The sequence below is a fragment of the Leuciscus leuciscus genome (genome assembly GCF_965113295.1).
Source record: "Leuciscus leuciscus genome assembly, chromosome: 17".
In the NCBI taxonomy this organism is placed as follows: Eukaryota; Metazoa; Chordata; class Actinopteri; order Cypriniformes; family Leuciscidae; genus Leuciscus; species Leuciscus leuciscus.
The window spans coordinates 26,246,160-26,269,821 of NC_138741.1; the positions used below are offsets into that span (position 1 = coordinate 26,246,160).

The following is a 23,662-nucleotide window of genomic DNA, read 5'->3' on the forward strand; positions in this document are numbered from 1 at the left end:
ATAAAGTTAGAATTGTGAGATATAAACTCACAATTGTGAGAAATAAAGTTAGAATTGTGAGATATAAATTTGCAATTGTGAGAAATACTCAGAATTTTGAGATATAAACTCGCAATTGTGAGAAATAAAGTCAGAATTGTGAGATATAAACTCGCAATTGCGAGAAATAAAGTCAGAATTGTGAGATATAAACTCGCAATTGCGAAAAATAAAGTCAAAATTGTGAGATATAAACTCGCAATTGTGAGAAATAAAGTCAGAATTTTGAGATATAAACTCGCAATTGTGAGAAATAAAGTCAGACTTGTGAGATATAAACTCGCAATTGCGAAAAATAAAGTCAGAATTGTGAGATATAAACTCGCAAATGCGAAAAATAAAGTCAGAATTGTGAGATATAAACTCGCAATTGCGAAAAATAAAGTCAACATTTTGAGATATAAACTCGCAATTGTCTGAAATAAAGTCAGAATTTTGAGATATAAACTCGCAATTGCGAAAAATAAAGTCAGAATTGTGAGATATAAACTCGCAATTGTGAGAAAGTCAGAATTGTGAGATATAAACTCGCAAATGTGAAAAATAAAGTCAAAATTGTGAGATATAAACTCGCAATTGCGAGAAATAAAGTAAGAATTGTGAGATATAAATTTGCAATTGTGAGAAATAAAGTAAGAATTGTGAGATATAAACTCGCAATTGCGAGAAATAAAGTTACAATTGTGAGATATAAATTTGCAATTGTGAGAAATAAAGTCAGAATTGTGAGATATAAACTCGCAAATACGAGAAATAAAGTCAGAATTGTGAGATATAATAAAAAATACGAGAAATAAAGTCAGAATTGTGAGATATAAACTCGCAATTGCGAGAAATAAAGTCAGAATTGTGAGATATAAACTCGCAATTGCGAGAAATAAAGTCAGAATTGTGAGATATAAACTCACAATTTTGAGATATAAACTCGCAATTGTGAGAAATAAAGTTAGAATTGTGAGATATAAACTCACAATTGTGAGAAATAAAGTTAGAATTGTGAGATATAAATTTGCAATTGTGAGAAATACTCAGAATTTTGAGATATAAACTCGCAATTGTGAGAAATAAAGTCAGAATTGTGAGATATAAACTCGCAATTGCGAGAAATAAAGTCAGAATTGTGAGATATAAACTCGCAATTGCGAAAAATAAAGTCAAAATTGTGAGATATAAACTCGCAATTGTGAGAAATAAAGTCAGAATTTTGAGATATAAACTCGCAATTGTGAGAAATAAAGTCAGACTTGTGAGATATAAACTCGCAATTGCGAAAAATAAAGTCAGAATTGTGAGATATAAACTCGCAAATGCGAAAAATAAAGTCAGAATTGTGAGATATAAACTCGCAATTGCGAAAAATAAAGTCAACATTTTGAGATATAAACTCGCAATTGTCTGAAATAAAGTCAGAATTTTGAGATATAAACTCGCAATTGCGAAAAATAAAGTCAGAATTGTGAGATATAAACTCGCAATTGTGAGAAAGTCAGAATTGTGAGATATAAACTCGCAAATGTGAAAAATAAAGTCAAAATTGTGAGATATAAACTCGCAATTGCGAGAAATAAAGTAAGAATTGTGAGATATAAATTTGCAATTGTGAGAAATAAAGTAAGAATTGTGAGATATAAACTCGCAATTGCGAGAAATAAAGTTACAATTGTGAGATATAAATTTGCAATTGTGAGAAATAAAGTCAGAATTGTGAGATATAAACTCGCAAATACGAGAAATAAAGTCAGAATTGTGAGATATAATAAAAAATACGAGAAATAAAGTCAGAATTGTGAGATATAAACTCGCAATTGCGAGAAATAAAGTCAGAATTGTGAGATATAAACTCGCAATTGCGAGAAATAAAGTCAGAATTGTGAGATATAAACTCACAATTTTGAGATATAAACTCGCAATTGTGAGAAATAGTCAGAATTGTGAGATATAAACTCACAATTTTGAGATATAAACTCGCAATTGTGAGAAATAAAGTCAGAATTGTGATATAAACTCGCAATTGCGAGAAATAAAGTCAGAATTGTGAGATATAAACTCGCAATTGCGAGAAATAAAGTCAGAATTGTGAGATATAAACTCACAATTTTGAGATATAAACTCACAATTTTGAGATATAAACTCGCAATTGTGAGAAATAGTCAGAATTATGAGATATAAACTCACAATTTTGAGATATAAACTGGCAATTGTGAGAAATAAAGTCAGAATTGTGAGATATAAACTCGCAAATGCGAGAAATAAAGTTAGAATTGTGAGATATAAACTCGCAATTGTGAGAAATAAAGTAAGAATTGTGAGATAAACTCGCAAATGCGAGAAATAAAGTTACAATTGTGAGATATAAATTTGCAATTGTGAGAAATAAAGTCAGAATTGTGAGATATAAACTCGCAATTGTGAGAAATAAAGTAAGAATTGTGAGATATAAACTCGCAAATGCGAGAAATAAAGTTACAATTGTGAGATTTAAATTTGAAATTGTGAGAAATAAAGTCAGAATTGTGAGATATAAACTCGCAAATACAAGAAATAGTCAGAATTGTGAGATATAAATTTGCAATTGTGAGAAATAAAGTCAGAATTGTGAGATATAAACTCGCAAATGCGAGAAATAAAGTTACAATTGTGAGATAAATTTGCAATTGTGAGAAATAGTCAGAATTGTGAGATATAAACTCAAAAATACGAGAAATAAAGTCAGAATTGTGAGATATAAACTCGAAAATACGAGAAATAAAGTCAGAATTGTGAGATATAAACTCGCAATTGCGAGAAATAAAGTCAGAATTGTGAGATATAAACTCGCAAATACGAGAAATAAAGTCAGAATTGTGAGATATAAACTCGCAAATACGAGAAATAAAGTCAGAATTGTGAGATATAAACTCGCAATTGCGAGAAATAAAGTCAGAATTGTGAGATATAAACTCGCAATTGCGAGAAATAAAGTCAGAATTGTGAGATATAAACTCACAATTTTGAGATATAAACTCACAATTTTGAGATATAAACTCGCAATTGTGAGAAATAAAGTCAGAATTGTGAGATATAAACTCGCAAATGCGAGAAATAAAGTCAGAATTGTGAGATATAAACTCGCAATTGTGAGAAATAAAGTAAGAATTGTGAGATAAACTCGCAAATGCGAGAAATAAAGTTACAATTGTGAGATATAAATTTGCAATTGTGTGAAATAAAGTAAGAATTGTGAGATATAAACTCGCAAATGCGAGAAATAAAGTTACAATTGTGAGATATAAATTTGCAATTGTGAGAAATAAAGTCAGAATTGTGAGATATAAACTCGCAAATTCAAGAAATAGTCAGAATTGTGAGATATAAACTCGCAAATGCGAGAAATAAAGTTACAATTGTGAGATAAATTTGCAATTGTGAGAAATAGTCAGAATTGTGAGATATAAACTCAAAAATACGAGAAATAAAGTCAGAATTGTGAGATATAAACTCGAAAATACGAGAAATAAAGTCAGAATTGTGAGATATAAACTCGCAATTGCGAGAAATAAAGTCAGAATTGTGAGATATAAACTCGAAAATACGAGAAATAAAGTCAGAATTGTGAGATATAAACTAGCTTTTGTGAGTCCGAAAATTCTTTTTCTCAGAATTGCGAGTTTATATCTCGCGATTCAGACTTTAAAACTCACTATTGCATGTTTATATCTCACAATTGTGAGAAAAAAAGTCCGAATTTTGAGTTATTTCTCAGAATTTCCCGCAAATTTATCTGACCTAATTTCTCGCAATTGTCAGTTATAAAGTGAGAATCGCTGATACAAACTTCCAATAACAAGAAAAAAAGTCCAAACTATGAGGTAAAAAGTCGTAATTACCTTATTTATTTTTTATTCCGTGGTGGAAACAAGCTTCCATATATTTGTCCATTATGATGATAATACCTTAAATACTGGGTAATGATGTAAAAAGATGTGATGATATTGTGCTAATATTGCAGGATGTTACTACGGTACCAACACCGGCACCCACTCCTGAGCCCAGCTTGAAAGAGCCGCCATCTCCTGTCAGAACTCCTGATCTCTCCGAACATCTTTCTACAGCTCTGTCTCCCAAGAAAAACCATCAGGAATCTGCTTCACCAGGTCTGACAATGATTTCTATGAACATAATGAATCACTCGCCTTATACATGCTGCCAGCAGACACATCAGTTATTTGTAAAGGTGTTAAGCACAGTTTTTCACACACATCAGTGAGCTCTACAACCATTCTGCCTTTGTTTCAGTACTAGATAGAATTCCTGTGGGCACACCGAATACCACACCAATCCCGTCTCCCACCAGGGTGGACACACCCTCTCCTCCTCCAGCCAATCAGAGCCCAGAGTCAGCCACCCTGCAGCATCACCCATGGGGAGGAACAGAGCTCCCCCTGGAGGAGGAAGAACTGCATAGCGAGAGGCAGGAACAACAGCCAGAATCTGTGTACGTCTTTTCATTCTTTCATCTGTTGGTCTACATTAAATAGTAAAGCAAAGCAAATAAACGCACACTAATATTATTTGTGCAGAAAAGCAAGGGACAGAATCAAAAGCTAGTATGTTTCATACATAGAGTCTTGTTTGAGTTGTCAATAGTGAAACAGTTTACCTTTTTAATTTTACACTAGAACTTGGGGGAGTATGTCTACCTCTAAATATTGGCCTGGCAATGAATTTTGTGATCCCATTATTAAGGATGTGGTATATAGGCCCACAGTGCCACCTGCTGTTCAAAACAGTAAATATATGACTAATTCTAGAAACATGGGACAAAACAACATCTCCAATTTGAAAAGAATGATCAGTATAAAACCCAAATATATCATTACATTACATTTTATTTTATCTTTATATTATATAATTATTATATAACATCATTTCTCACACCTCTAAAACCTCCTGTCTTCAGTGCTTCATGTACAATAAAATATATATTGAACTTAAGAAAAATGAATGCTTGTATGTATGTATGTATGTATATATATATATATATATATATATATATATATATATATATATATATATATATATATATATATATATATATTGTATATTTGTATATTATTTCTTCACCTGCTAGGGGTTCAACAAGGCAACACAGACTCCAATTATTATTATTATTTATTTTTTTTAAATGTATTTATTTGCTTGGTTGTTTATTTTATTTTTAACTGTACTCATATTTTATGTCTCACAACTATGATGTGTTAACTGTCATCCAAATTCTAAATAAATAGTTTAGAATTTTTAGATTATTGCTCTTCTTTTAAGTCGGTATTAGTAGCTATCAACACCTGAAAAACAAAATAGAATCTGCATTTAGTTCATGTCTAATATGTAAACTTTTGTCAATACCATTTTCCCTGGGATGCTGGTGAAGCAGAACATCAGTTTGAATCCTGTCATCTCAATTAACTCATTTAGTGAAGTAAATGCTAGATTTGTTCATATTTTTGTTAACATGCGTTTTGCGCATTTTGGTAACAAAAAAATATTTTCAATTATTACTTAAAAATATGGTAACATTTTACAATAAGGTTCATTAGTTAACTACCTTAGTTAACATGAACTACAGTAAGAATGAACAATACTTCTACAGCATTTATTAATCTTAGTTAATATTAATTTCAACATTTACTAATACATGACTAAAATCAGTGGTTGTATTTGTTAACATTAGTTTATGCCCTGTGAACTAATATGAACAAACAATGAACAGCTGTATTTTTATTAAATAACATTAACAAAGATTAACTGATGTAACAAATGTATTGCTCATTGTTAGTTCATGTTAGTTCATACATTAACTAATGTTAACTAATGAACCTTATTGTAAAGTGTCACCATATTTGTAAGTAATAATTGACAATATTTTTGTATCTTACATGATTGTCCCATATTGAGTCATAGCAAAGCAGTGTAATTTAGTGTTTCATGACTATTGTCTATCCTCTCTGACCTTTGGAATTAAAATCTGCTGCTGCTACTGCACCTTAAAGACTTCTGTATGCAAATCACAATTTCCTTTTTGTATTTTTTTTGTTACTAATGTTTAACTTCTATGTCAGTGTAGACAGTGTAGGAGTATGTGCCGCTCACTAACACCCTTCATCTCTCTGACACACAGTGTGATGTCAGTAGCCCAAGATGACGATGCAGAAGAACCAGTCATCCCTTCATCTTCTCCTCTCCCCTCCAAACCAGCGACTCCCCCACCTCCTCTTCCTCCTGTAAGCCAGGAACCTCCTCCTGCCGCCACCCCTGACTCCTCTTCCTCTTCCTCCTCCTCCTCTTCAGAGGAGAGCAGCTCTAGTTCCACTGCGACTGTCACTGAGACTGAGATGCCAGCCAGACACATCTCAGAGGGAGAGCTGCTGCTCACTCATGGCCAGATGGCAGCAGTCAAAGGTCCAACACACACACACACAGCCAGACTGACACAAAACCTCACTGTCTACATAAGCAGATGCCTTCTAAGAACAAAATTGACATTTATGAATGACTGATTTGAAACACTTACAAACCCACAAACAGAGCCTAAATGTATTATTTCATTATACACATATGCACTACTGGTCAAAAGTTTGTAATAATTAAATTCTTAAAGCTGTAATATTGGTAGATATTATTGCAACTTAAAATAACTGTTTTATATTTTAATATATTTTAAAATGTAATTTATTCCTGTGATGGCTGAATTTTCAGCATCGTTACTCCAGTCTTCGGTGTCACATGATCCTTCAGAAATCTCTCTAATATGATGATTTGCTGCTCAGGATACATGTATTATTATTATCAGTGGTGAATATACATTCAGATACATTCAGGAGTCTTTGATGAATTGAAAGTTCAAAAGAAAGGCATTTATTTGAAATAGAAATCTGTTATAACATTATACATATCTTTTCTGTCACATTTGATCGAGTTAATGTGTCCTTGCTGAAAAAAGCATTAAATTCTTCAGTTACCTACTTACCATAAACTTTTGAATTGTAGTATAATATCACAGTTTCCACTAAAATGTTAAGCAGCATAACCCTTTTAAACATTGATTATAAGAAATCAGCACATTAGAATGATTTCTGAAGGATAATGTGAGACTGAAAACTGGAGGAATGATGCTGAAAATTCAGCTTTGCATCACAGGAATACATGGATTTTAAAATATATTCAAATAGAAAACAGTTATTTTAAATTGTAATTATATTTCATAATATAACTATTTTTATTATATTTTTGATCAAACAAATGCAGCCTTGATGAACATAAGAGACTTCTTTCTATATATATTCCATTATATTTCATTTACCCTGTAGTGTTCTGATGATTTTTTTCTTTTTCTCCCCAGTTCTGGAACAGGAAGGAGTCCTTCTGCCTAATTTGATGACCAGCCTGAACAGCTCCCTGCATGAAGTCCAAGACATGGTGAATGTTTGAATCCAATGAGTATTAGTAACAGACCCAAACACTTGTGTCTTACCTCACCATTTATTAAACCGAATGGAATGAAATAATAAGACTGACACGGCCAAACATGAGCTGACAATTTCAGCTTTGGGTTTGAGGTTTTAGCCAAAGGTTGGAGGTTCAGTCTCAGTGAGAACTGGGGAGACAGCCAGTAACGGTTTTTGCTGATTTAACAATCATCTGTCATGATTAGCATTGTGGAAAACACTAAATCTGATCAGAATTTTCCAAGTCATTTTGGATGAAAGTGTTTTGGAAATGTGGGGAGGGGAAAAAACTCATACAGTGATAGAATTCATTACGTTGTGCAATAAAACTAATACCACACAGATTTTCCAGATGTGCATGGATCAAATGAAATGCACTGATTTTATACAAACCTTTTGTTTTTTTCTTTCAGGATTATGATCCGCCCAGTGAGGGTCAGGTGATTAGAGCTCCACGCCTCCTTGCTCATCATGATCCCGTCCTGTCTCTGTTGGCCAGGATGGAACGTGGCCCTTTTAACCAATCACAGCAGCCAGAGGTATCACAGGACTCAGTAATGATGTTTGGTTCTTTTGAACTGGTTCTTTTTAAGGGCCCACTGAAGTGTCTTGAAACGCGCAGCATTGTTCAATGTGTTGATGTAATTTCCACTGAAACAAGAAGACGGGGTGGGACATATTGAACAGCCCCTCCCCTTTTTTTAAATGGCCTATACGTTTCGTTTATACCACTGCTCTGCCAGAGCCATTGACCTCGGTTTTTCTCCTCCTAATCTCCTCTATATCGCTTTAAAATCTTTAGCATTCTGTGCAGAATTCAAATGGAATCATTCCCTATCCACTATATAGTGCACTATGTGCCATTCACCATGTAGAATATAGTAATTGTGTGAACAAGTGATGGATTTTCATACTAAAAGGCAAAAAACTTCAAATTTGATTTCATGGGGACTTTAAAGATTTGGTCAAATAGATTTGGAGAACATTTGTAAATTACTCTATTATGAGGGCTGTACCTGTGAAATTGGTGATGTGTAACATAAACCAGGGATTTTCAGACTTTTTGATAGTAAAAACCCCCAAACATAAAAGCAGCAATGTATTTTTATGTGTGAAGACTCATTTATACCAAAAAAATAATAAAAAATCATAAAGCATAAGTGTATACAGTACATTTTAAATATTATGTAAAGTGTAATCTTATTTAATATTAAATATGCTATAAAATACACAATATATATTTAATAATATTTATAATATTTACTCTATATAAAATATTTACTTTATATTAAAATTGACTTTATATTAAATATTTTTCTGCCCACCATTAAGTGTACTGTTAGATGTATAAACATAAAACCATGGCTCTCAGTTGAAAAAAATAATTGTCATTAACCTCATGATTTCTGACCAGTCTTTAGAACTTTATAATTATAATTTTTTGTACACTGGTATATTATATTTCTCTGAACGTTTCTTCAAACCCTAGTTCAGAGCATTATTTCCTGTTTTACTGAAGCTTTTTATCCATGTTTTAATCATCTCTCATTGAAGTATTGCTAGTTTCGCTCTTATCCAGCAGATGGCGCTAGAGGATGTTCTCAAAAAGATGCTCATAGTAATGGATCTCTCTTTCTCAGAGATGGTGGGAGGAGGAGAGCAGTGGAGAGGTCAGTGAGGGTCAGAGACCTCTGCTGACGGCCACAGAGCAGAGTGTGATGACCGGACACTCGCTCATAGATCAGCAGAGATACACACACTCCAGAACCACAGAGATCTCACCTCACTCGACGCTCACGTCACCTGGACAAGTGCTCGCTGAAGTCACGGGTATAAAAACATCACTCAGACAACCAACACTATTCTTCTGCACATACACACTCTTTTACCATAGAAAATAAATAGATAAATCTTCACGCAGAATTTATTGACTTTTTTACGTCACATTGCCTTAACAGTCAAGCCAGTGTGTTGTGTTAAAGGTCTCTATGTTTGACGCATGTACTACAAACATATAAACCTCATCTCACTTTTTTATATTGTTTTTCCCTGTCACCATTAATCGTTTTATTGTCCGTCATATTTCTCTGGCCATTTGGGTGGCCACGTCTCTTTCTTGTTGGCCTTTTGCGGTGTTACTGGTCCTCCGTGGGGACGTCTCTAATGGGGCATGTCTCACACTACCCGTGTTATGTGGACGCAGGGAATTGAGCTGTTTTTGCTTCAGATTTTGTGTGTGAAAGAGCGAGCTGAGGCTGACACAGGGGAAGCCAGTTGTTCTGGATACTTCATCAGAACTCCGGCTCAGGGAACCGGGCGGAAATGAATCCCACTCCCACTCTGAGCATCCTCTTACACAGCCTGTGAACGGCGTCCAAACACAACCGCAAAGACTCTCCCTGCTAATGTTTATTCCATTATTCTCTGCTCGATGTCTCTTCTCCTGCTAAAGTAACTGATACATTTAAAGTAGAGACTGGCTAATTTGTATATAATTTTTTTATTTTATATATATATATATATATATATATATATATATATATTATATATATATATAAAGTTTGGGATCGGTAAGATTTTTTTATGTTTTTAAAAGAAGCATCTTATTCTCGCTAAGGCTGCATTTATTTGATTAAAAATACAGTAAAAGCACTAATATTGTGAAATATTATTACAATTTAATATAACTGTTTTCTATTTGAATATATTTCAAAATCAAATTTATTCCTGTGACACAAAGCTGAATTTTCAGCATTATTCCTCCAGTCTTCAGTGATCCTTCAGAAATCACTCTAATATGATGATTTGCAGTTAATTTTGTTTTATTATTATTATCAATGTTAAAAACAGTTGTGTACATTTTTGATCTTTGATAAATAGACATTTGTTTGAAATAGAAAGTTTTTGTAACATTATAAATGTCTTTACTTTACAACTGAATGCATCCTTGATGAATAAAAGTATTAATTTCTTTAAAAACTAATTCTTACTGACCCCAAACTTTTGAGGGAATTTTCAAATAATTATCTACATTATGATATCTGCATAATTCTATTATTATTATTATTATTATTATATTTAGATCAGCTGGAGATTACACATCAAGAAGGACAATTTAAGATGAAACAATCAATTGCATTAAATAAAATGTATTATTGTTGTTGAAGTATATATATATATATATATATATATGGTTAAGTTTTGCAATCTAATTGCTCAAAAATGTATTTAATTTTTAATTTTATTTTGGGCTATGTCTCTAACTATGTCTCTAACTAACTGTTTCTGACAGTTTACCTGAATATCCATCTAGCTCTGATTGGGTAAAAAACTTACATTTTTGTGATGAATAAAGTCTGTGTTGGACTTTTTTGGAGTCAATATTAGTTTCGTATCATGTTTCAAAACTAAAACAGACTGTCCAAAACCTCACACTAAAAAGAAACCTATGTAAGTAAATAAAATGTATTAAGCAGAGATGCTTTGGAAAACACTGACCGGCGTTTAAAGTGTTTGCTGTTAAATGTTTAGTGTACTTAGAGCATCTGCAGTCCAAAAGTGTGTGGACAGTACATCTAAAGTTATGAGTCCCGGGCAACAGAACACCGGTGTAGATCCCAAACCTCTTCCTGTGTTGGCCTAAACCAATATTTACTTTAAGCCAAGATCGCTCTGCTCACAGTAAAAAGAGCCTCCGTGTTGCCTAGAGACTAGTGCTGCCAAAGAAAAAACACACACCCCAGCTGCACGAACAAGAGTTCATCCTTGACGGAGCGAGAATTTAATGCTATTTTGCTTTCCTCTTAACTGCAATAGAGTTCCCCTAACAAAGACAAATCAAGGCTGCTGGAAACATCACAGTCAACCTGCTGAGAACACTGTTGAATGTACAAGCATGTTACAGGCTATCAAAATATATGTATACATGACAGAGACTCCTGTAAATATGCATGGTTTAATGATAGAGTTATGATCACTGTGGTATTTTTATTGAGTTTGTTGTTCTTGGGCGTTGAGCACAGATATCATATCATACTGTATCACACTTTGCGTGCAGTCTGAGATATTGATATGTTGTATCCATGACAACCAGGTGCAGTGGTTGAGAACAGTGGGCTGTCCGTCAACCTCAGGTCATCGGAGGAACAGAAAGAAGCTGAGGTTTATCATGTGATGACTGTCTCCTCCCCTCAACTACAGGACACAGAACATCTGGCAAGTACAGCGACAGAGCCTGAATTATTTCTTTAAGAAGCAAGAGTGATGCAGTTCTGCTTGTGTTACAAACAGGAAGCACAACTATAATGGCTTTCATTTATATTAATAAACATAATTATGTTTGAATGCGACTTCCGTAATGTGACAGCAGGAAATAATGTTGGACACAGCTTGAATGTAACCATTAGGATTTGATTGGATTGTAAAAAGTGGGATTTTTCTTTATCCGTGTGGCCTTGGTGACATTGGCAGAAAAATAGTTTAATAACTTAAGAAAGTTATTGCTTTTTATTAAAAGATAACACAGATAACATTTAAATGTGTTGTAAGGAGGGGTTCAATTTGGAATTTGTTAATTTCATTATACAATATATGTTTTGGTTAATGTAATTGATCACTTGTCTAATGATTAAAAATATGATGGAATTTCATATATTCATATATTTTACACAACCTTTTAAAAGTTTTGAAGGAGGTCTCATATTCTCACCAAGGCTGCATTTCTTTGATCAAAAATACAGTGAAAACTGTAATATTGTGAAATATTATTACAATTTAAAATAACTGTTTTCTTGTAGATTTTTTTTAATGTAATCTATTCCTGTGCTCAAAGCTGAATTTTCAGCATCATTCCTCCAGTCTTCAGTGTCACATGATCCTTCAGAAATCATTCTAATATGATGATTTACTGCTCAGTTGCATCAGTTCATCAAAAGCCAAGGTTGATGTCATCCAATCTTACTCCCTCGACGTGACAGTCCCGCTTTCAAGTTCTTCACACAACTTTTTCCAGAACTTCAAAGCTCATAAGTCTGAATATTATCCAATAAAAAAAAAAAAAAAAATGTTATGTGATGACCAAATCCTTCAAAGATTGTCCTCATTTGTAAAACTAAAAGTTTCGAGATGTAGGAAAACAAACACTTGATGGAAAACAAAAACCTTCATTTTGAAATCAAAAAAGAAATTAAATTACCACTATAGCCAGCAGAATAGTGACCAGCAATCACTATTATAACATTTAAAAAATCTATTTTTGTCAGTTTTTTGCACTGCAAAAAAAGGAAAAGTCACAAAGTCTCATGAAAAGCAAATTTTTCTTTAAATTGTGAATAAGAACTTAGTAAACTTGTGCTAAATATAAACTCATTTAGCGTTTTGAGAGATATTGAGCTGATTCTCACTACCGGTAACTTAAACACCTCTGATTGGTTATTGTTATTATTAACAGAAATCTGTGATACAATACTCAACTCTGCAAAATCATATTGTAAATAGGCACATTGGCAGCGTCGTTGAACTCGTATGACAGGAATATAACAACCAGATCTCATTAATTTACTTACTTTTCCGTTAATTATATGTGAAACGTAGTAATATAACTATATTAATCATGCAATACAAATATACTGTATTACTTGCATTTGACGCCCCCGTGCTCAAGTAATAAAAGTGATGAAAAAACATCATTTACATGAAATAGAAAGCTTTTGTATGTAATGTTTAAGTCATTTAAAGGTAGGGTAGGTAATCCTTTTTCTAAAAAAAAAAACATTCCAAATTTGTTTAAACTGTCTTTATATACCAATACATAATTAAAATGTAAGTACTCTGAAAAAGAAAATATAAAAATCGAGTGACTGTAGACCTTTTAATCTGCAATAAACACAGCTCATTATTTCCATTCACTCCACCCCCTCCCTTCTGAGCTCCTTCCAAAGCCACGCCCCCAAAACACATGAACGCGCGACGCCAAACGCTCAGGCTGGAACAAGACGCATTTATTACCTGAGACGAGTGGAGAGGAAGGAGCGCAGTACATACAGTGACATCATGTCAGAATCACATGTAATAAAATACCTAACTTTATCACTATGAATATAAACAAATGAGATTTATTTTAGTACTCACTATCAAGCTAGCATATCGATAATGGTAAAGTTTCATTCGGTAACGAGCTATATTTATAAGGCAAAACTAAAAACAGGTTGCATTGATACACGTTTTTCCATTACCATCAGTTACACTGTGATGAAGGTGAATTTCGTGTAAGATTCATAACATATACGGTGTTTTGCATGTAAGAGTTTCCATGATGAAAACATTGTTGACTCTAATGAAGACTAACGTACACTCCGAGTCCGGAGACAAGTACCGCATCGTCGGTTCGAGGACAGGTCCGGGGTTGAGGGCGAAGCAGAGGAGGTCGTTCAAGAGTGCGGGCAGGGTCCGAGGAAGTAGTTTTTGCCTTGTTTGCCTTCGCTGACTGCATATGCAGGTGCTTTGAGCTGAATATTTCCGGGAACGGTGACATGTGATGAGTGCACGCCGGGCAGCGCGCGCAGTGGGGCTCGGGCACGAGACATGAAGGCATCTGATTGGTTCTTTACATTCGCACCGAATGGCAGTGATTGGTCAGAGTTTTTACTGTCCTGCAGCTGCTACAGAGGTCTGATTTTTTTCATTCCTTTTTCTAAACACATAATGTATTGACTACTATCAGGATGGAAGGACCATTTCACCCAGTATAAAAAAAAGTGTTTCTGAACAGGATTACCTACCCTACCTTTAATGTGTCCTTGCTGAATAAAAGTATTAATTTCTTTCTAATATTTTCTTTAGAAAAAAATTCTATATATATATATCTCAGACAGATATCTCAGTTTCAGTAATTTCAATAACTGTTTCATTCAATTTAAGAATAAAAAAAATAAAAAATAGGATCAATAATTGAGCTTCTTGTCCTCAAATCCCACACAAAAATAATTCTTAGGCTTGTATATTCTAGATATTATTCCATTCATAAATGTACGAGTGGACCGTCTCTATGTGGTCTCTGGTTTCGCCCCTCAAATCTGATTATCTGAGCAACATTCCAGAAGCACTGGGACTTTTAACTGTTTGTTAGACTCTGCTTTTCTGTGCTTGTTCCAGACAGACTGAGACTCAGCACTGTAGCACTTTTACTCGTGTGATATTGCTTAAATAACTTAATCAAGTTTATTATAAAATGGTAAGGCAATGCTGGTTGTCTGTGCTGTGTAGTTTGTTCTGGGTACGTCTGAGTGTTCCGCTAATTTCCGCTCAGGGGCGACCTCTGTCCCTGATTTTCTCTTAATCGCAAAAACAAAGTGTTCTCTTTAGTGGTGTGTGCAAACTCTTGAGACCCTCATTAACCCGGGATTCTCGGTCTGTAGGTCGCCCATATGTAGGGATTTACCCCCCTGAATGAGGGAGATTAAAACAATGTTTTTCCCCTCTGTTCCCTGTAAAATCCCTCTGCATACAGTGTCCACCCGACGCCCCTCTCCTCCGCTATTGTCCTAGTCTCATCTCCTCTCATTTTGTGTGTTTAGAGGTCCCAGACAGCACAGGCGGTTCATAGACCTGCACCAATCCTGGTGAGGCAGTACGAAGACAAAGAGGAACCAGGTACAAATACATGTCCACACAAAATCCCTAATGTTTAAAGACCCCATCAAGTCAAACTTGGTCTTAAAATGTCTTAAAAATTGTAAAATGAACATTTTGAAGACATACACATAAACTTTGCAGTTTTTCTCTTCTGGAAAAACAAGCAAAAAATATTGATGACTCATCTTGCACTACATATATTTTTGTCCAATCAGATGCTCTCTAAAATGAGAGTTTCTCCTCCAATGTCACCTGACACAACTAACAAGGAACAAATAATGTATTATAGCTAGGATGTAACTAAAGCCATACAAATAAAAATAGAATGAGTGCTTTGAAAAGTCCCACCTGAACTTAACACTAAAGGAAAAAGACAACTGCAACAAGTCAAACAGTTTCCTGGGGTCTTTAAACATGGGCCGCTAATCCGAGTGTCTGTTAAACACTATTGTTACAGCCATGTTTATGAACATTTTGTCATAAATTTTGGGTTTGTGACTTATTTTATGATGGACTCCTCTTGAAAAATGTGTCTGATTAAATAGCTTTTCAGATGGGGTTTTTCTCATTGTATTAATCAAAAACAAAAGGTCTTTTTAGATTACTGACTGACTCAAGTTAAAAGAGCCCAACCTCTATAAATGTCTTGGGTTCCTAGCTCAATGTAAATCAATGAATGTGCCTCAATGTAAATCAACGTGTCATTCGTGTCTGTATCACAAAGCATACAGGACGAGTTTGGCTCAGCCTCACCTCAGTAAAATTGTTTTCTTTGCAGCCTCTAGATGGCAGTGCACCTTTAGGGCAACAGTCTGCATTGTTCTTTTGTCTTGGTCAGAGCATGATTGTCCACTTCTGTCTGAGGTGTGTGTCCTCTCGAGGGATGCAGAGATGCTGGAGTCAGCTTTATAAACTTCAGTCAGGTGTGAAGGGGCACAACAGAAGACACATATCTTTGTGACAGCAGCCGCTGAGATGGCATATGCATCGTTTAGTTTGAAGGTTAGGACCATTTGGACAGGTTGAGCGTTTGCATGGCCATATATAAAATGAACTTTTTCTGTTGTAGACATACACTCCCTTCTTAGTATAACCAGGCCATTTATGCTAAATAAGCTGTCATGGTTATGATGCCACAACCTTAAACATATGGCCATGGAACTCTAAATGGCTGTTTGTGATGTAAGAAACTAACATTATAAGTGAACAGGACGAGAGATGTGTGTCTGTTAGACGTTAGAGTGTTGTATGTGTGCAGATGCAGGACAGCACTGCAGATTAGACATAATGAAATCTGAGCTGAGAAAGCGTTCTCTCTGCCCTGTGTTTTTTATTAAGTCTTATATAAGAGAACATTGTGAGCTCTAGTACTCGTCCTGAACTGATTACCCTAATTCACTGACAAAAACACCTCTATCTCAACAGCTGACAATTAAATCTGTCTATCTATCTATCTATCTATCTATCTATCTATCTATCTATCTATCTATCTATCTATCTATCTATCTATCTATCTATCTATCTATCTATCTATCTATCTATCTATCTATCTGTCTGTCTGTCTGTCTGTCTGTCTGTCTGTCTGTCTGTCTATCTATCTATCTATCTATCTGTCTATCTGTCTGTCTGTCTGTCTATCTATCTGTCTGTCTATCTATCTATCTATCTATCTATCTGTCTGTCTGTCTGTCTATCTATCTATCTATCTGTCTATCTATCTGTCTGTCTATCTGTATATCTATCTATCTGTCTGTCTATCTATCTGTCTATCTATTTATCTATATTATTCAATCATTCAGTCTATCGTTCTGTCTATCTATTTGTTATTCTATCTATATCTATCTATCTGTCTGTCTATCTATTGTTCTATCTATCTGTCTATCTATTTATCTGTCTATCTATCTGTCTATCTATCTGTCTATCTATCTATCTATCTATCTATCTATCTATCTATCTATCTATCTATCTATCTATCTATTTATCTATCTATCTGTCTATCTATCTGTCTATCTATCTATCTATCTATCTATTTATCTATCTATTATTCAATCGTTCAGTCTATCATTCGATCTATCTATCGTTCTATCTATTTGTTATTCTATCTATATCTATCTGTCTGTCTATCTATCGTTCTGTCTTTGTCATTTCATCTATTTGTCGTTTTATCTATCTATCTATCTTAAATTTGAACACTGCAGCCTTGTCACACAAACTTCTTGGCTTTTTGCACTTTCAGTAAAGTTGAAAAAAATTGTTTTGACAAATTTTCCTTCTAGTTCTGATTCTAATTGACAAAAATTCCTTCAACAATCACATATGCATGTGTACAATAATGCCTAATGCTGAGTGACATGAAAGTAAACCTTGAAAATTGGCCTTTTCCTTTTCTTTGCCTTCTGTGTTCTGCATCCCTTCTTCTTCCTTTTGCCATTTCACTCTTTCCCTTTTTCATTTGTCGTTCCCTCTCATCTATTAGTTAAAAATTTCTGCTCCATCCTGCAGACCTATACCTCCTCACATATGTATTTGACACATAGTTTATCCAGATGCACTCTTTCAGTGCCGGCCTGTCGCATGTGATTAGTGTGTGATGAGAGCCAGTGTGTGCTGACGGGTGAATGGATGTGATTAGTGTTTGAACGTCAGCTCGTTCTGTGTCATTACATTTGCTCTGAGGATTTTCCCCTTTTCTCTCTCAGTGTGTAATTTGACGCACCAGTGCAACAGCAGAAAGACCGGAGATGCACCTGTGTTTGAGTGCTTATCGTGTTTAATCGCCTCGACATTACGTACGTACACATGTTTGAGAGCCCTTGTCTGCTCTGTTTGGAAAGTCGTCCGTTTAAAAGGAATAGTTCACTTCAAAATTAACATTCATTCATTTACTCATCCTCATACTGTTCCAAACACAAGAAGATATTTTGAAGAAAAATATCTAAATGGTTTTATCCATCCAAGTAAATGGGTTTCCATGTTGTTTTGGACCACATTGACTTCCATTATATGAAAAAAAAGACATTCTTCAACATATCTTCTTTCTTTTCTTACAGAAGAAAGTAAGTCAGGTTTGGAATGGTGTTCATTTTTAGGTGAACTGTCTCTTTAATTTAGACATGCTGTGCTATTGTTGCAATCACAAGTTGGCTGTTTTGCTCAATTCCACTGATGTTTTGTTCTGGTTATGAAACTAATTACAATAAACAGCCCTTATACCTTGACAAAAGCCTGTCTGTTAAGTCTTTTCTATCACTTTCTCATCAGTGCTCGCACAAGCAACCGTTTGTGAGTTTATAAAGGAGGTGAGTGCACTGAAAGTCTTCGCTGAATTCACACTGCAATTCTATACTGTAAGAACGTGACATTAAAGCCTTTTAGTCACAGCTTTAGCCCAGACGAAGGGCCTTGAACAAATAGAGCTTCTGTGACTGTGATTTGCACCTCTGCCTGATCTACAGATGGGCCAATTGTGTTGTGTAATAAAGGCGTAGTGTGGTACTGTACAGCCAGATCGGTGCAGACATGACCCGGGCAGCGTCCCCTGGTTATACAGCTGCTCTCTCTGCGATGACTATGTCTCTATTTGCCCATTAGAGAATGGCTGCTCTGTTCAAGCGTCCCAGTTCAGCTTGTAGCCGTGACATTGAGGTTGAAAAGCGATTTAAAGATGCTTATATAATGGTGGCCGATGAAACTCCTTGAGGATATGGCAGATGGAGTCTTCGTAATTGGGGTTTATGTAAGAATTTGACTGTTGTTTGTGGTTTGCAATTTCAAATCAGTCAATACTTTGCTCTTATAAGCTTATAGTTTTAATTATTCATCAGTGATTAATTATTTACATATCAATACAATTATCTATAAAACCGGTGTTCTGAGTTGCAAGTACAGTATGTTATGTGGTTGCTAGGATGTTGTGGTGGTTGCTTGGTAGTGAGGCCTACTTAGTTCAATTTAGCCTCAAATTTCTATGATTTTATTACACACGACTTTAGTTTCTCCTTTTATGATGTGTTTTACCTGGTTTTTCAGAGATATTTTTTATTTTTTTATTTTTTTTATCTGATCTGTATTAGTCAATATTGAATATATATATATATGTATGTATATGTATACAGGGTTTGAAATTAACTTTTCACTCACTAGCCAATATGGCTACTAAATTTTTAAGTTACCGGCCATTCAGAACTTCTACTAGCCAAAAAGAAATTAACCAGATTAACTATGTCACACTATATATATTTTAAAAAAATGGATTTCATATATTAATTTCTTATTCAAACAAAATCCTGATTAATCATCTAACAGAGAGGTTTATATATATATATATATATATATATATATGTGTGTGTGTGTGTGTGTGTGTGTGTGTGTGTGTGTGTGTGTGTGTGTGTGTGTGTGTGTGTGTGTGTGTGTGTGTGTATAAATATGCATATATATATATATATATATATATATATATATATATTAGGGCTGGGTATCGATTCAGATGTTACAATTCGATTCGATTTCGATTCGCAAGCTCTAATTCGATTCGATTTCGATTCTCGATTCGATTTTCGATTTCGATTCTCGATTCGATTTTTCCAATTTCGATTCTAAATTAATTTCGATTCGACTCACTCAATGAATATTAAATACAAATCCTATATTTATTAAAAAAAGAAAAAGAAAAGAAAAAAAAGTGAACAAGTTTTCAAGTGTTTAATTAATAAAAAGAAATTAAGAGCTACAAACCTGTATATTAAACTCTTTTTATTTTAGGTACACTTGGGTACATTAAAACAGAACCCAACTCTATATTTCAAATGCATACAATGAATAGACAGGATTTTGATGCAAGATGAAAAATTGATGCTGAAAATTGGACAAGTCAGAACAGTCGCATGTCTTGATCAAACAGGTTAACAATCCTCACATAAACCCACATATAAAAACGTTGCATATAATATAATATGTGCCCTTCCTGTCTAACAGCTAGGCCATAGAAATTGAATAAAATTATCAAACAGTCTGTGTTGCATTAATTATAAATTATATATTGACTAATCAAAGTTACAAAAGTTCTTTATTCAAGAGCAGTGAGTGTTTTTCTCTGTTCTCTTTGTTCTTTGATTAACTTAAATGACAGAGATAATTAGTGGCTACAGTGTACTGTCCCTTTAAGACCAGCCGCTGTTGACAGAGACGCGGAACTCACACGCGGACTCATTCTCTCACGAGGCACAACTCTTCACGTTCGTCATAAGACTGCTCTTATGTTATAAAGATACTCGACAAAAATACATTTTGGCATAATTGTGTGTGTTCTTCGTTCAAGCGTGAAAGATAATTCTATTCTGTGCTGTCTTGTGCGCACGCACGATATCATCGCAAGTTTTTCTGTCACAGTCACGACAGCATTTTGGCAGCATTTTGGTCATATAGCCTAATTGCGTATAGGCTTGTCATAGCGATTGCGATATGATTAAACGTGCAGCACTAATTGAGGTTATTTTATGATTTAGATAAAACTACCATAAAATCTCACAGCATTAGCTATAAAATTGAGTTTGCAAGCCTATGAACAGTGGAGGAAAACTAATACATAAAGATGGAAAAAAATCGATTCTTGGCGTTTGAGAATCGATTTTGAATCGACCACATTTAAAAAAACGATGAATCGAAAAATCGATTTTTTTGCCCAGCCCTAATATATATATATATATATATATCGATTAATTGATTTGACAGCACTTTATTTAACCATTTCATTTATTCAAAACAAAAGCGATTTGGAAAGGCATTGTTTTTGTCCATTTTTGTGATGTGTATTCAAAGAGATGATATATAGAAATGGAAAGTTGCACAACCAATGAAAGGGTCTCTATGCCGAGGTGAAAGTGGACATCCGTTGAACACTGGGCTCTTGTGTGTGAAATATTGGCCCCTCTGTGGAGCACAGGAAGGGGTGAGGGCACACATCATATACACACACACATATACACACACACACATACACAGCCCGCCTCTCGAGGGCCACTCAGATAAACTGTTTCCAAGCTGCTCAGCCGTTCTGTTTTTACTGGGACCAAAACATCATTCAAGGAGCCATGTTAACCCCAGCTCAGTGTGAGCCCTGTTCCTTCATCCGTCATGTCCAGTTCTTCTCTAGAACGATAACATACCTACAGCTGTACGTGTGCCAAATGAGAACAGCTTACTGTGCATTTAGCTACTATGCGAATATGTGACTTGTGACTTGCATGAATGTGGTGCAGAATTTTAATGCCGATTTGAGCTTGTTGTTATGCAAAGCATTCGGGAATAATCACGCTTCGATGAAGTCACCATATCGGTTTCTTTTCTCATTTCAATAGGCTTATTCTCATTTGTGTGGGAATGTGGTGTTTTTTTTCTTTTCTTTTTTCGTACGCATAATATTCACTTTTGCAGTTGAAGCATGCTTTATTTTTTATTTTTAAGTACAGATGTCACTATGATGATGATCGGTTGCCAGGGACAAAAATAAGAAGTATTCTTATAGGTATAAACTCCCATTCAAAGATATATTTTTGAAAGAAATTAATACTTTTATTCATCAAGGACACGTTAAATTAATCAAACGTTACAGTAAAGACATTAAAATTGTTAGAAAAAAATTATATTTCAAATAAATGCTGTTCTTTTGAACTTTACTATTCATCAAAGTAGCCTGAAAAATATCAGTTTCCACAAAAATATTAATCAGCACAATAAATGTTTCTTGAGCAGTAAATCATCGTATTAGAATGATTTCTGAAGGATCGTGTGACACTGAAGACTGGAGTAATGATGCTGAAAATGCAGCTTTATCATCACTGGAATAAATTACATTTTAAATATATCTAAATTAAAATAGGACACTTATTTTAAATAGTTTTTCATTTTACCACCATTTCATTTTTGAATTGTAGTATATATTATTGTATTTGTTTATGTATAATAACTTGAATTCTTGTCACATTCCTGGATGTACAACATTGTTCTTTTTTAAAGGTACACTATGTAACCTTTGGCCGGCTGAAGATGCTACTGTAGCTTTACCTGCTAATAGACACGGTACTTCCTAGAAAATAAATTCCAGCACAGCGCTACCCAACAACCATAAGGAAATGGCCCTTCACATATGGCAATTTATCTGTTAAATAAAATACCTTACTCACATGCTGAGTAATAAAAACGCCATCTCCAAAAAGCCAAGTCAATGTTGTTTCTTGTTTTATTACGGCTCCGCTTTTTGCCAGCAGAAGCTCCTCTGTTCAGCCTTTTTTTTCTTTTCTTTTTTTACGGATGATTCACCAGAGGTTGGAGGTCTAAAATATAAAACCTTATAATAGGCTTCCCATAGTGAATCAGGGTAAGACAAAAACACATTTTTGAAGAAGGATTGATGTTGTATTGAAAATTGTGTTAATTTTGAGAGAAAAAAAAAAAAGCTAAATAATGTTCCTTTAAGAAATAATGCTCGTGAGCTTTACTCATGTTGATATGCAAGTTAATGAAAACTATCTTTATTTTATTACTTTGTTTACTGTATTTGTTATTGTTTGAAGAGATTTGATTCTGCACTAATTATATGTAGATAGGCTAAATGAGAGTTACACACAGGGGTTGAGCAAAATATTGTGAATGCCTGAGAAATAGACACAATATTTATTGATTAAGGTGTTTACCACCTTTTGCCTTGGGTATAGCTTCCAACCTTGAATAGATTTATACTTTTGAATAGTCTCCAGTTCATTCAATTTGAAGGATCAGAAACAGGGCCGAAAATGGTTATGAAATTCTAAATTACAACTTTTCAATGCAGGAAAGCTTAACTAAACCTTGACTTTGTAGGGTCTTTTATTTATAAGAAATAAACTACAAACAGTAAAGTTAGGCCTTAAAATGCGTAATAGAAATGGTACATCTTTGTCTTCACTTGAAATCAGCCTGATATCTCAATGACGCCCTCTGAAATCATAGCATTATTAATGTTTTTGTTTCAGTTTGTGCTCGCAGTGGGGCGTGATCTTGTGTTTCCTCTTCAAACAGCAGTTTAACGCAAACAAACAGTACACACACTGAGACGCCGTCTCCGCTTTTCACTTCTCATCGCATGGCTCCGCACAGAGATGAGAGGAGATTATTTACCCGATGTCTGCTCTCAGGTTTGTGGTGAAAGAACCACAACTTCAGTGTGTTTGTTTAAGTGACTCACCCATTGGCTAATAGCCGACAACTTATGTTTTTGTATACGTGTGCAGTTTTGCATAATCGTACGTCTAGTATTAGTGCTGCTGTTTTGCCTCAAAACTTTATGAAAGTAGTAAACGCCACATGAAACGAGAATCTAATAGACTGACATGTTTAAATTATACAGAAACGTTTGGCATAAATGCTGCATGTTCCTCCATTGCAGCTGTAAAGGGCTGTCGACAGTTTAAAGCTGTCCGAAACCCTAGCCAGGAGACCACAAACAGGCCTGAAATTGGCGCTATGGTTTT

General features: G+C 34.5%; 1 protein-coding gene across 4 annotated transcripts in view; it reads left to right on the top strand.

The window, feature by feature from the left end:
• Nucleotides 1-23,662, top strand: part of kiaa0586 (KIAA0586 ortholog) — a 128,345-nt gene that overhangs the window by 85,839 nt on the left and 18,844 nt on the right. For all 4 annotated transcript variants that reach the window (XM_082142285.1, XM_082142286.1, XM_082142284.1 and 1 more), the window contains 8 exons: nt 4,028-4,172; nt 4,315-4,513; nt 6,197-6,477; nt 7,418-7,494; nt 7,937-8,062; nt 9,164-9,353; nt 11,617-11,738; nt 15,098-15,173. In XM_082142285.1, coding sequence (XP_081998411.1) covers nt 4,028-4,172; nt 4,315-4,513; nt 6,197-6,477; nt 7,418-7,494; nt 7,937-8,062; nt 9,164-9,353; nt 11,617-11,738; nt 15,098-15,173 — 1,216 coding nt within the window. The remainder of the gene's footprint in view (nt 1-4,027; nt 4,173-4,314; nt 4,514-6,196; nt 6,478-7,417; nt 7,495-7,936; nt 8,063-9,163; nt 9,354-11,616; nt 11,739-15,097; nt 15,174-23,662) is intronic.